We start from the raw sequence: 12,349 nt of genomic DNA, 5'->3' as shown, positions 1-12,349 counted from the left end.
TAATGCAAGTGAGAGAACAGTGATAGGAGTAAAATGAGAAATATTTGCTGAAATGGTCTTGATGGAACATCACTTTTGAATAAAGAACAAAGCTGTCAGAGTTCACAATTGCATTGTGTTGTCATAGCAATAGATGATTTTCATCATTTAAAAATGATAACAATAAATAAGGAGGTAAGAAGCAAAGAAATCAGTCCCAATAGAGAAAACACTGCTGAAGGATCAGATACCAATCCATAATGTCTTCCCTGAAAGGTCCTATCTGGAATGTTTCTGATTTCTTTTTTCTAATCTCAGTCAACCTCGTCCTTCAAGATCAGGGTCAAAACTCATCTCTTCCAATAAACTTTCCATAACTTCTTTCACTTCTTTGATTTCATAGTCAATGCAATATGTGAAAAATACTACTCTTCTATTACTACGACACTAAGTACTACATATAGGTAACACTGGTTGGATGCATACCAACTACTGTTCAAAGTGCTTTATATGTGTTATCTTCTTTCATCCGTATGGCAAGACTCTGTGGTAAAGAATGTGCCTACTTTCATTTTAAAGGCAATGAACTTCAGACGTAGAGAGCTTATGTCACTTGCTTGCCCGAGGTCACAGAGCTTGCAGAGTTGGACTGGAACCCAGAGACCACACTCTTGACCACTGTGCTACACAATTCTTTTAACTCCCCAGCAAAGTACCTAGCAAGCACTGAAAATGTGTAAACTAATGGAAACTCTTCCTCTGGTTCCTCCAGGGCTATACTTGGTGACACTGGTCTTCTCTGTGTGAAGGGCACGGGGTGGTTGGCACGGAGAGCTTCCCAGCTGATGGAAAGGAGAGCTGTGGGCCTGGCCACTTCACGGGGCATGTACCGCTTGCGGCGCTGTTCCCATGCCCCTCCACCCTAAGAACCTCAGACCAGAAACACGCTGGCTGATTGCTTTTAACCAGCCCTTCAGGTGAGGAGAGGGACCAGAAGCCGGTGCTTCCAGGCCAACATGCTCTTTCCTTGTAGCTACCGATTTAAAGTCATTAGTGAGAGAAAAACAAATCTTTGTTTTACTATGGTGCATATATTCCATTCAAATTATATTATTTGCATATTTATATCTATGTATATGTCTCTATGTGTGTATGATACATAACAGCATTAAGGTCATGTTTCACATGACTACTTTCTTGAGAAATAAGAAACAGGGGCCTGGAAGGAACCATGAGTAGTCACCAGTCTTTACCACATCGGATGCAGCAGGAGGAGGTGTCCACTCTCCTTCCACCTTCTTCTGCAATCCAGTTCTCTTCCTAAACCAGCCCGGGAGTTTGGCTTGTCTCCCCTAATCACATTAAGTCCAGTAGCTGAGCAGTGCTCACCCTATGGTATCCAATCCTCTCCCGCCCTTCCTCCCTCCCCTCTGTAGAAGGTAAACCAGGAAGTTGCAACAGTGATGTAATGTGCTGAAGCATTAGTACACATGCTCAGGTGGGGACAGTAGGGTGGAGTGTCTCTTTAAAATGCAGCCCCTAAGCCACTCCACTGAGTCCTCTGGTGTGTGTGAATGGAGCCCAGTAAAGAGGGTGAAGTTGGCTGCACAAAACATCCTTCCGTCTCTTGAGACAAGTCACATGACTGAAATATTTTTCAACTTGGGGGTTGGCTGTAACTAAAAACTGAGAAACAACAAAGTTCCTTCAAGTGATACTGTGTGTCTGGGTTCCTTTGTTCCTTCCTGAGTCCAACATGAGGTTGGCTGTTAAGTAGCTTCTCAACCTCAACCATTAACAGGATGAAGTGAACTACATGACTGTAGGCGACAATGGAAACTAATTCCATTTTGGGTTGATTTTTGCCCATGCAATAATAAATGAGTGGGTGTTTTTTCTCCCTCTGTTAAGTGGATGTTAATTTTTCAGGCCAAAGTCTTTCGAGCAGCAGTTTATCAGTTTCCTGACTGTGCCTTATCTATAATAATTTCTCTAGGTTTTAAATTTAGTATAAAGAAGGGGAACATTTTGGGTCAAAATATAAACATTTTAAGAGTGGCCCAAGTAACTGTTTTTATATCTAAAAAATTAAGTGATATTTATGAACCAATTTTCTTAAAGCTACTGTTTTGGCAACAGTGGCTTTAATAGTCTTCGAGTGGCTGCTGACACATGCAAAGTGAAGTGCACGGGATGCAGCAGTGCCTGGATGACTCAAGTAAAACAACTCACCTACCAGAAACATCCAGGTCACTGAATGAATGAATATATGAATGAATAATGGAGACCAAACAAAATACTTTCTAGCTCATCAGCTGTAATGAACCACTTTGGTTATACACTTAAAAAATTACCCTGATGATCAAGGGTTGTACACTGTGGCCTATACAAGACAGTTTCAGCACAAGGTAAGGTTTACAGAAGGGTCTGAATAAAGAAGACTTGAACTTGTAAACACTATCCAAGGAGATTCCAAGTGAGAAAGATGGTTTGTTCAGCATATGTAGACAGTTAAATACTTCTTTGATCAAAACCATCTCTAAATATTTAAAATAAGACTGGTTCTACTTAATTCTGGGGGACCCAAAAAAATATCTGGTTACTGTATAGTTTGTTTTCTGTCTTCAGGCCAATTCTCTAGCCATGACCAAAGAGTCCCCTAGTCCAATAGTGATTCATTGAAAAAAAGGAGTCCATTGGCTCTTCCTTTGCCTGCCCACTTTTAAAAATCTTCTCGAAGAATTAAAAGAGTTGACTTCTGCCCTTCTCACAGCTAGAGCTCCAGCACTTTGATGAATGCCTGGGACCCAGGGAGGGCTCAGGAACCAATACTCTGGACTCTCTATAGCCCTGGCATGGTGTCTTGCACACAGTGGGGGCTACCAGGGCATAGCAGTGGTCACAGGAGGGGGCAGGACAGAATTTACTGTTGTTGAATTAATGATGAAATTAGTTATTTTTGCCAGTAATTAAGTTTGCCATTTCTTCAATGGCATGGCACCTGGATCCCAATTCTGCTACATAGAACCTTTATAATGTGGGCAAGTCACTCACCTTTTCCAAGCTTCATTTCCTCATCTATCAAATGGGGATAGAAACACTGGCCTTGTGTAGCCCTTCACATGATGAACAAGATTGTGCAGGTGAAAACACTTGGTGAATGCTTGCTACAATTCCCTTTAGTTCCGTCTCCTCTAGCCTGCCACCTGCATGCTCTGGAGTTCTTTCAAGTAGGAGTTGCTGACCTTTCACCTGCTCTGGCAACTAACAGCACCACATATTTGGGGTCAGGAATAATGATTTTGCCTTGGCATTCTTGTAAAAATCTTAGGCAATGTCCTCCAGTCCTGGAGATTTAGTGACACCCTTATATTTGTCTCACGTTGGTGGTGGAAGAACCATCATCCCTGGGTGTGTCATTGGTCCCCTGATATTCTGTGTGCTGTGTTGGGGCTGAGCCAGGTTAGGGCATTAACCAGCATTTTATGCAGAGTTACAGGCCAGTGCTGGGAACCAGAAACACTAGATTTGGGAGCATGCAGCAAATAGGAAATGAGGTCGGGAACACACAAGATCAGAATCAAGATGCTCATGGCACGAGAGAAATCACATTTGGGAACAAGGATGATCAGCGTCAAGGACGGAAAGTCTCCACAGTTCAAACTGGAATACACAAGGCTAGAGAAGCTCTCAAGCTGGAGAGTGGCCAGGTGGTCCCCATTTGGCTGCACTTGGGTGTGCATCCTTGTTTTCCCAGGACTGATGCTTTCCCTTGAGCCCCTTATTATTTCCTAACAAAGCTGACCACCCCCATTGAAGGGCAGACCGCTCATGGACCCCTTACTGTCCAGCATCCCTTCCCTCCTTGCCTCTTGCTTTCTCTTTGATAAGAATCACCACTGCTCGGATCATCTGTGGCTGCCTTTGAGTGTCTGCCCCGTCAATGACCTCGCCTGAATTTGCAATCGACCCTCCTGTCTCCCCTGCTATTCCCTCAAGCTATTTTCCCTTTGAATCCCCATAGTACTTTGCTGATTCTTATGGAACTGATATTCTTTTTGTGTTATAATGATTTGTATGTGTCTCATTCTGCTTCTTAACCTGCAAACCTCATGAGAACAGAGGCTGTCTACCTTATTTATGGAATACCTGCAGTTTCCAGCATAATATCTTACACTGGTGGGACCAATAAATATTTACTGTGTTAAATTTTATGATAACTCTGATTTCTAAGAACAAGTAATCATATTTCCCCACCACTTTTTTCTCATTCTAAAATACTTGTATAGTCATAATAATGTGATCCCAATTACATAGTGGTTTCTCTATAAATAAAACAGCTATTGGTTTCTGTTTTATCCTACTCAGCAGACTCAAATACAGTTTCCTATCTTCTTGGGTCCTAAAACATTTTCTAAGGCAACGTCACTTGATCTCTCCAGTAAACGTTATTATCATGTCTTGTTCTGTGAGCTCCCGTCACAACTGTGGACAGCTGCAACCCTTCACCATTCCTCTCTGGTCTCCATCTGCAGCTTCCTGCATTTGGCGTAATGTACAAATGGCACACTCTCCTGATGCTGAGCAGGCAGGCAGTCCCCCACCTTTTTCACTGTATGAAGCTACAACATTCTGAAACTCACTGCCACTATCTGTGGTTATTCTTCACATGTGTGCCAGCCCAAAGGCTGCTGCCCTCCGCTCCCCCAAGTCTCTTTACGTCATTTACATCAAGGTCCTCACAAGCTGCCAAGCGTTTCAGTTCTTCTGTTTCTTCCTGGAAACAGGCGTGTGCGCTCTCAACCCTGTCAATCAGCAGACTGACTGCAGGAGAATGGTGCTCTCCTCCTCTGCCTCAGACGCACTATTTAGTTCTCTCCTGAGCACAGATGTGGAGAGTCTGTGTCAACACAAACCTCACACTTCAAAAATGATATTCTAATCCAGCTGACTGTCAGATTTTTAAATTGATTTCTCTTTTTTCAGGTCAGGAGAAAGGGCTATGCCAGGTTGTTCTGTCCTTCTTATTACTGAAGCTGCAAATGTCTGGATAGGCTGCTCTAGGCCAGGGTTTGATCTGGGGCTGGGAGGAACCTTTCTCCTTGTGAAGGGACCCTGAGCCCATGGAAACACTGAGCGCACAGTACTACCTGGGTTGGGGGGGTGAGGCACTGGGGAGGATGGAACACTGACTCAACTTGGGGCTGTAATCAAAAAGGAAACTGAGGCCAGTACTGGACTAGGGTAGATGGGGAACAAAGCAATACTGGCCTGCAAATGGGTGAGGCACTATTCCTGGACTCACAGACCTGTGCCCCTCTAGCACCTGGCACAATGCTAGGACCAGAAGTGCTTGACCATGTTCTTCTCTGAAATATACTGAAGATCAGGCTGAGCCATTCAACAGAAAAAGAAGACCCTTGAATGAGACATATACTAGTCCTACTGTGAAAAATACAAAAACTAAACCAAAACTGACCTTCATTAGAAAGATGGGAGGGGGATGCCCCATGCAGGGATAGCTATAATGAGAATGTTTTAATTAGGGGATCTGTACATTTTGTAATGATTTCAAGTGTGAGAATTTATCATCTATTTAAAGGGATTTGTGGTTACTAATTAGGTACATTGTATCCAATCAGGAATTAATAACTCAGGCCTAATTGTGAATATTGAGCTTCACATCCAGTCATGGCATGCATGCTGACTGACAGCACTGGTGGTAGGAGTGACAGGTCTCCCTTCCCTGGCACTCAGTCCCAATGCAAAGGGGTCTGCAGACTGGGTTTGTGAGACTTTGGGCTCTACAAGGCCCCAAGGCCCTTGGGGGTGCAGAAAGCCAGGGGACTGACCCTTCTGGAAGGGTTCATCAGGCTGCACCACCTGAGCTGAGCAGCCCTAGCAAAAACTGCATTTTGTGGAAGTCTGGCTGGAAGAAAAAGAGGCTCTGGCACCAGGGTTAATAGTCTTGCAAATATAATAAATATTTCTTCCCTCTCCCCAGGAAGCATACAAAGAGTAAAATGAATTATCACTACTTTGGAATAAACAGTAATGCTCTCTGGGTGAAGAGCCAACTGGCAGTTTGAAAGATTGGGTTAATCAGACACAGGGAAATTTCTGATTAATTGGACAATTACTTCGAATTCTGAGTGAGCCAAGGCAATGTTAGAGAAATATCCTGATCAACTGGGAATAAATTCAATAGCCCGAGGCAGAAATTTTTAAGCTGATAGGAGTCGAAATACACTGGCACTGGTGCCCGATTTTTATGGCCTCAAGTTCCCCAAATGCATAAGGCCTATAATTATTTTTTTAAGACCAAACTGATTCAAAATTCTTTTGGTTTTAAGTAATTATTTGAAAATCTGTTTGACATTCTCTTGAAATAACTTCAGGAGTCTTGGACATGACAAAACCAAATTTAGGGGTCAGGAGAGAGACATCATTATGTCTGCTTATGGAAAATGGCCTAGATCCATGGATAATTGTCTTTGCGTGTGAGTTGGTAACACACACGCACTCCCTCTCGGCTCCTTCCTGAAAGCCTAAGGTGGCACTGCCTTACCTGGTGGGGGCGTGTTTCTGTTCCTCCTCCTCATCTGTGTCACTGCTGATGGTGATGACGCTGACCGTGGGGCTGGGGGTGTCAGGAATGACAATCGTCTGCCGCTGCCGCTCCCGGTTGGTGCTGGAGGCCACATCGCCCCAGCTGCAGGTGACCGAGGTGCTGCAGGCTGGACTGCTGTGCACCATGGCGCAGCGGGGAGGCGTGTTCTCCTTGACGCGTTTGGATCGCTGAGGGGAGCTGACGGCCTGAGAGGAGGACACCTCACAGGTAGAGACATTTCTGTAACAACAAAACCACATATGCAGAGGAAGGTCAGGCCCTGCAACTCCTTCCAAGAAGTCTGACTGCCTAGAATCACCAGCTTTGCCAAATGTCCATAAAAATTTAGAGGGCCAGCCCAGTTAGACTCAATCAGTAACTGGAAAAGTGGCCACCTCTGGAGATCTTTCCGTTAGTCACTACACAGACTGGGACAGCAGCCTGGTCTTCTCTGGGCTCTAGTTTGCCTGCTCCCAGCAGGCTGCAGATGTCGTGACCAGGATTTCAGCTGTGTCTGCCCAGCACAGCCTCTTGTCTTCAGGGCCAAGGCCCTCCTTCTGAGCTCTGTCTTGTCATCCCCCTAAACATACTTAAGTCTTGTTTTGGGGAGTGGTGAAAAAAGTGGTGATTGCCACATAATGCTTTGGTTTTCTTGCTAATGTTTGTTCTACTAATAATTAAACTATAACACTTATTTCTTAAGAGTTTCTAGTTCTAAAGGGTCTAATCTTGGTGAGCAATGGTTCGGCTTTCCCTCCTTCCTCCTCTGGGAAAAGAACATGACCATTAAAGTATTTGTGTGTACATAATTAAAAAAGAAACACAAGAAACGATTTTTCTGGATTTTGACCCTTTGGCTTCAAGGGAGGCTCACCAGTCTGTTTGAATTGTAATAAAAAATTGGGAAAAGCGTAAGAGGAATAAATATGCTTAAAAAGAGACCTTTAATCTAGATTTTGATCAACTTGAAATTCCTTATTCAGGCTGGCCAGTTAGCTCAGTTGGTTAGAGTGTGGTGTTGTGACACCGAGGTCAAGGGTACGGATCCCTGTACCAGCCAGCTGTCCTCCCCACTTCCCCCTCCAAAAGAAATTCCTTACTAAATTAGCCAGTGTAGCTTCTGGTAACTTTAGGGAAATAACACCTCCTTCCCTCACCATAAAACCCTTGCTGACCCTAGTAGTACCTAGGCAATGAGAGACCAAAGTCAATGCATAATGAAACTCGGACTCTTACATGTCTTTAGAGATTCTAGTACCTTTTGGCTAAAGGGCTGGCAGTAAAATGAAATTCAGTAAAGATGGGTTTATTTAATTTTCTATCTTGCTGGTGTCAGATATGTTGTTTGCTCCTTTTTCAGGGCTGGTAATAATTTTACTGATAAGATTGCTCTGTTGTTTGCACTTATGATAAACCTATGTATTTGTTATTGTTAATATGTTACAACTTAGAGATTATGTTTTTATTACTCCAGCAATCATAATATGTCCTCTTGGCATTGCTAAAGAAAAGTATGCCTGGCTGCACCACCTGACAAGGGACAGCCTTCTGATCTTTCAAACTGTTTTGCCTAAGGCATTGGTCTTAAAAATAGGCATATACTAACTTTCACTGTAATTATATCAATCTTGAAATGCACTGGCAATGAGCCTTCATGAAACCATCTGGGTGGCGAGTAGACAACACGGAGGGATCTGCTAACAGGTGGGTTCTTACTGCCCCTACTCGGCCAAGGTGAGCCATGATGATACTAAGCTCAGTTCTGGGTCAGACCAGTGTTCTGCAAGACGGCCCACCTGGCTGGGCATGACAGCCCATGAGGATCAAGACAGAGGCCTTTCTTGCCGCTCATTCTAATAATGACATGGGTGTGTTGTCACAGAGCTGCTGAACAAAAGCATTCTGGAGGCCTGCCACTGATCTGAGTTGAATTTCCCTGAGTTGTCAGAAACATCCAAAAAAGGATGAAGAAGGACATCCTTGAAGAAAGACAACAACTTGAGGGAAGTCAGGTCTTGAATTAATTTTTGAGTAAAATGAAAAAAGGCAGGCCTAATTACTGCTGCCTGGCTAAATGAAGAAGCAGAAAACCAAAATTCACTAGACATTTTATATGCTAGACCTCCCTTAATTAACTTATTCTATTTTTTTTTTTTTGTCGTTTTTTCGTGACCGGCACTCAGCCAGTGAGTGCACCGGTCAGTCCTATTTAGGATCCGAACCCGCGGTGGGAGCGTCGCCGCGCTCCCAGCGCAGCACTCTACCAAGTGCGCCACGGGCTCGGCCCTTAATTAACTTATTCTAAATAAGCAATTAAGACCTCCGAGTCAGTGCCTTTAGGAAGAAATAGAGCAATTCTGCAGTTGCATGATCTTGCCATATATACATATATTTGTCTCTCTCTATATTTATATATATATATATTTGGGGGGCTTGGAGATCTCTATTTTTTAAAAAAGTTAGGCTTATTGAGGTATAATTGACATACAGTAAAATTCTCTCTTTTGAAGTGTTTGATGAGTTTTGACAAATGTACAGTCATAACCCCCCTCCACAACACAAATACAGAACTTTTTTATGACCTAAAAAGTTCCCTCATGTTCCTTCTCAGTCAATCCCTCCTCTCCTACTAGTCTCTGACAACCCCTGATCTGACCCCTGCCTCTGTGTTTTGCCTTTTCCAAAATGCCATATAAATGGAATTATACTGCATATAATCTTTTGTTGTTTTTGATTTTTTAAGAGTTCATTGAGATGAAACTGTATTTAAAGGGAACGGGAAAGATTAGGGTTCTGCGGTTAGTGTCTGGGATTAATCAAAGTTATTGCTTATCCTTAAGCAAGCAGCTAGATGAGTTAAATTTCTGATCTCAGATTTCAAAGAAAGTACATTTCTCTAGTATTCAGTAAATGGCTTCCAAATTGAAACTTCAGAGGTGAGACTGAGTGTTTTCTAGAGAAGGAGAAAGTGACAAAGACTCTGTGCTTGGCCAAACTTTAATCAGGCTTCTGAACCTTCTCCTAGGCCCATCTGTGCATCTCCTTGTAAAATCCAGTTTTAGCAAAGAGCACTGCTAAAGTCAGTTTAGCCAGAATCCCCTCGATATCCGATTGGGTTCCTCATCCTCCACCATCCCCAGGTGACATCTGACCACTCTGGCCTGCCTTCATCAAGAATCCTATTAGGTCAGTTTAGCCAGAACTCTCTTTACCCCTCATGTTTCCTCTTAATAATTTTCCATCCGTTGACCACTAAACTGATATTTGGCAGTAAATTCCCACTTGCCCATGCTGTATTGGAGTTGAACCTAATCTCTCTCTCCCACTGCAAGACCCCAAGGCAGTGGTCCCTTTACCTATCTTGATGGTACTGTATCAACTCTTCTTTATTGTGGCTTAATAAGGATCATTGAATAATTTTTCTTTAACATAGGGACTGAAGCTCCCAAGGCACTGAACACGCTGTAATTCCAGGCCCCCACCCTTAGGATGCAAGCAGAGCTGGGACTAGGGTGAGACAAGAGGCAGGGTAGGCATGTGCACTGAGCCCAGGGTGAGTGCTTCCTGCAAACCCTAGGAAAATCCATGTGCATGGGATGTTCTGCTAGCTACTGCAGGAAGAGCAGTTGCTCCCTGTCCCACGCCAGGGATCCGGAGCATGCTGAAATGCTCTAAACCTAAACAGCCTCTCTACGGCATTCCCATCTCCTGGGTTTCCTCTCCTCCAGGCCCACTCTCAGCACCTTACCTTACAGACAACTGGTGCTGCTTACTCTTCCGGGAGGATGTGGTGCTGGTCGGCTGCTGCCGCATCACGTGGGCCACGCCCACATTTAAGGGCTGGGCGGCGGGAAGGGTCACATGACCGGTCAATAGCGCGGGCTGCTGCATGATGGGATTGTAATGGCTGCCGTGAGCATGCGTGTTCCTGAAAGGGAGCCGGGAAGACAAGGCCCATGAGCGGTTTTGTAAAAACAGAGTTCCTTAAAATGAAAAAGTTTCCAGCCCCAATACAGGCTGAGTGCAGCTGGCATCTCCCTGCGCCGTGAGGCTCATCAGGTGCGGCCCCCAGAGCCGGGAAGTTGAAGGCTGTTCTGAAGGAGCCGAGGAGGGCTTGCAAGTGGGCAGAAGGCCAAGGGTGCGGGCTCCGTGTGTAAGATCTGGGGGGGAGGTAAACACTCCCTCCAACTTTTGAAGTCCCCGAGGTCATTATGCTGAACAATAATATGTGGGTTTTATTTTAGAGTTTACAAAGTGCCTTCAATGGTTATTTCATCCCGCTCTGTGAGGTAGGCAGGATATCTTAATGGTATCGTTTTGTTTATGAGGAAATTGTAGTTTACGTGAAAAACAAACTTTGAAGACTGCGAGTCAGATGTTTCTGGCATTAGGAAGTGTTAGTGTTCTTTCGAATTCCCTCAGTGGCTAGCACAATGCTCAGGCATGTAGCAGCTGATCAATTAATTACACGCTTGCTGAATGAACAATTAGATTAACTGAAGGTTGACTAGACATGTATGGAGTTTGGTATTAAATCAAAATAGCAGACACACACATGCTGGTAGAAATATGGCAGCCCTCATCATGAAAATGGGTTACATTTTAAAGTTCTTATAATCTGGGTTGTATGGAACTCAAAGCCTTGTTTTCCCACAGAAATGTTAAAAGTGATTAATTCAGAGAACTGCCCACAAAAGCCCATTTTGTACAGATTTTGATACTTTTAAGTATTTACATGGACAATAGAAACTGATGTTACAGCTTCTTTATTTTGTTGCTATTTCTCCTCCAGACAGGTGGCATTCTTTTTCCTTTGATACAGGTCCAGCACTGGCACTCTGCTTTTGCTTATTAGCCATGCTTATGGATGTTCTTGGGCCCACACATGAAGTTTGGAGAGAGACTGGAAAGTGTGTTGGCTTTAGGTGTTTCTGTGGTTACTAGGGAAGAGATGTAGAAGGGAAGGGAAGGAGGGAAGAAGAATAAGAAGGTATATGCATGAATGAGTATAGTATTGCTGACATTACATGAGCTGTAAATGCTGAGAGACAAAGGAAAAAGGAATATGGCATGTTTGGTCTTTAAGGAGAAAAAGGAGTGAGGCAAAGAAACAATTGGTCAGACGGCTTTCCACTTGGTTGCTGTTCCTAATGAGCTAGAGGAGGAAAGGCGATCTTGCTGAGCATGAACCAGTGTGAATGGGGGAAGGGAAAATGACAGGTTTATTTATTGCCTGCCATGTACCATGCCCTGCTCTGGTACATGTTAAATATAAGCCAGATGCTTTGTATTTTATCTTAATTTAAACCTCATAACAATCTTCTGAGGTGTGCATTGTTATTCCCACTTTACTGAAGAAGAAACTGAGGCTCATAAAAGTTTAGTAACTTGCTACACGTCATGCAGAACCAGAATTGAACCCAGTTCTGCCTGGTCTGAAAGTGTTTCCAATGAATGGGGGTAAGTGTGGGGTATTGTCAGTGGGAAGAAAGTGGGGCTGTGGGGACAGCCCATGTACTCTCTTCTTTTTCCTAGTCAGAAAATTGAATGGAGGAAGCAGCAGTAGAGGCTTGATTGGGAGCTTATATCTCTACTTGTCTACCATTTTCTAAGAGCTGTTAATTTACAGTAGCCTTTTATGTTTGAAAAGGAACTGTAGGGATGTTCCCTGGGTGGTATGGAGACTGTCAGAGGGTGGAGGGGAGTGACCTGCCACGATGTTTGTGCTGAGACAGCCCAAAGGGCCACGGGGAATTGGGG

General features: G+C 43.9%; 1 protein-coding gene across 4 annotated transcripts in view; it reads right to left on the bottom strand.

The window, feature by feature from the left end:
- HIPK2 (homeodomain interacting protein kinase 2) overlaps positions 1–12,349 on the bottom strand; it is a 188,589-nt gene that overhangs the window by 24,175 nt on the left and 152,065 nt on the right. For all 4 annotated transcript variants that reach the window (XM_063099934.1, XM_063099935.1, XM_063099936.1 and 1 more), the window contains exons 11-12: positions 10,338–10,517; positions 6,548–6,829 (exon numbers count right to left, since the gene is read on the bottom strand). In XM_063099934.1, the coding sequence (XP_062956004.1) occupies positions 6,548–6,829; positions 10,338–10,517 (462 nt within the window). The remainder of the gene's footprint in view (positions 1–6,547; positions 6,830–10,337; positions 10,518–12,349) is intronic.

This window comes from Cynocephalus volans, chromosome 6, assembly GCF_027409185.1.
Source record: "Cynocephalus volans isolate mCynVol1 chromosome 6, mCynVol1.pri, whole genome shotgun sequence".
Taxonomy (NCBI): Eukaryota; Metazoa; Chordata; class Mammalia; order Dermoptera; family Cynocephalidae; genus Cynocephalus; species Cynocephalus volans.
This window is presented reverse-complemented; position numbering and strand designations above follow the sequence as displayed.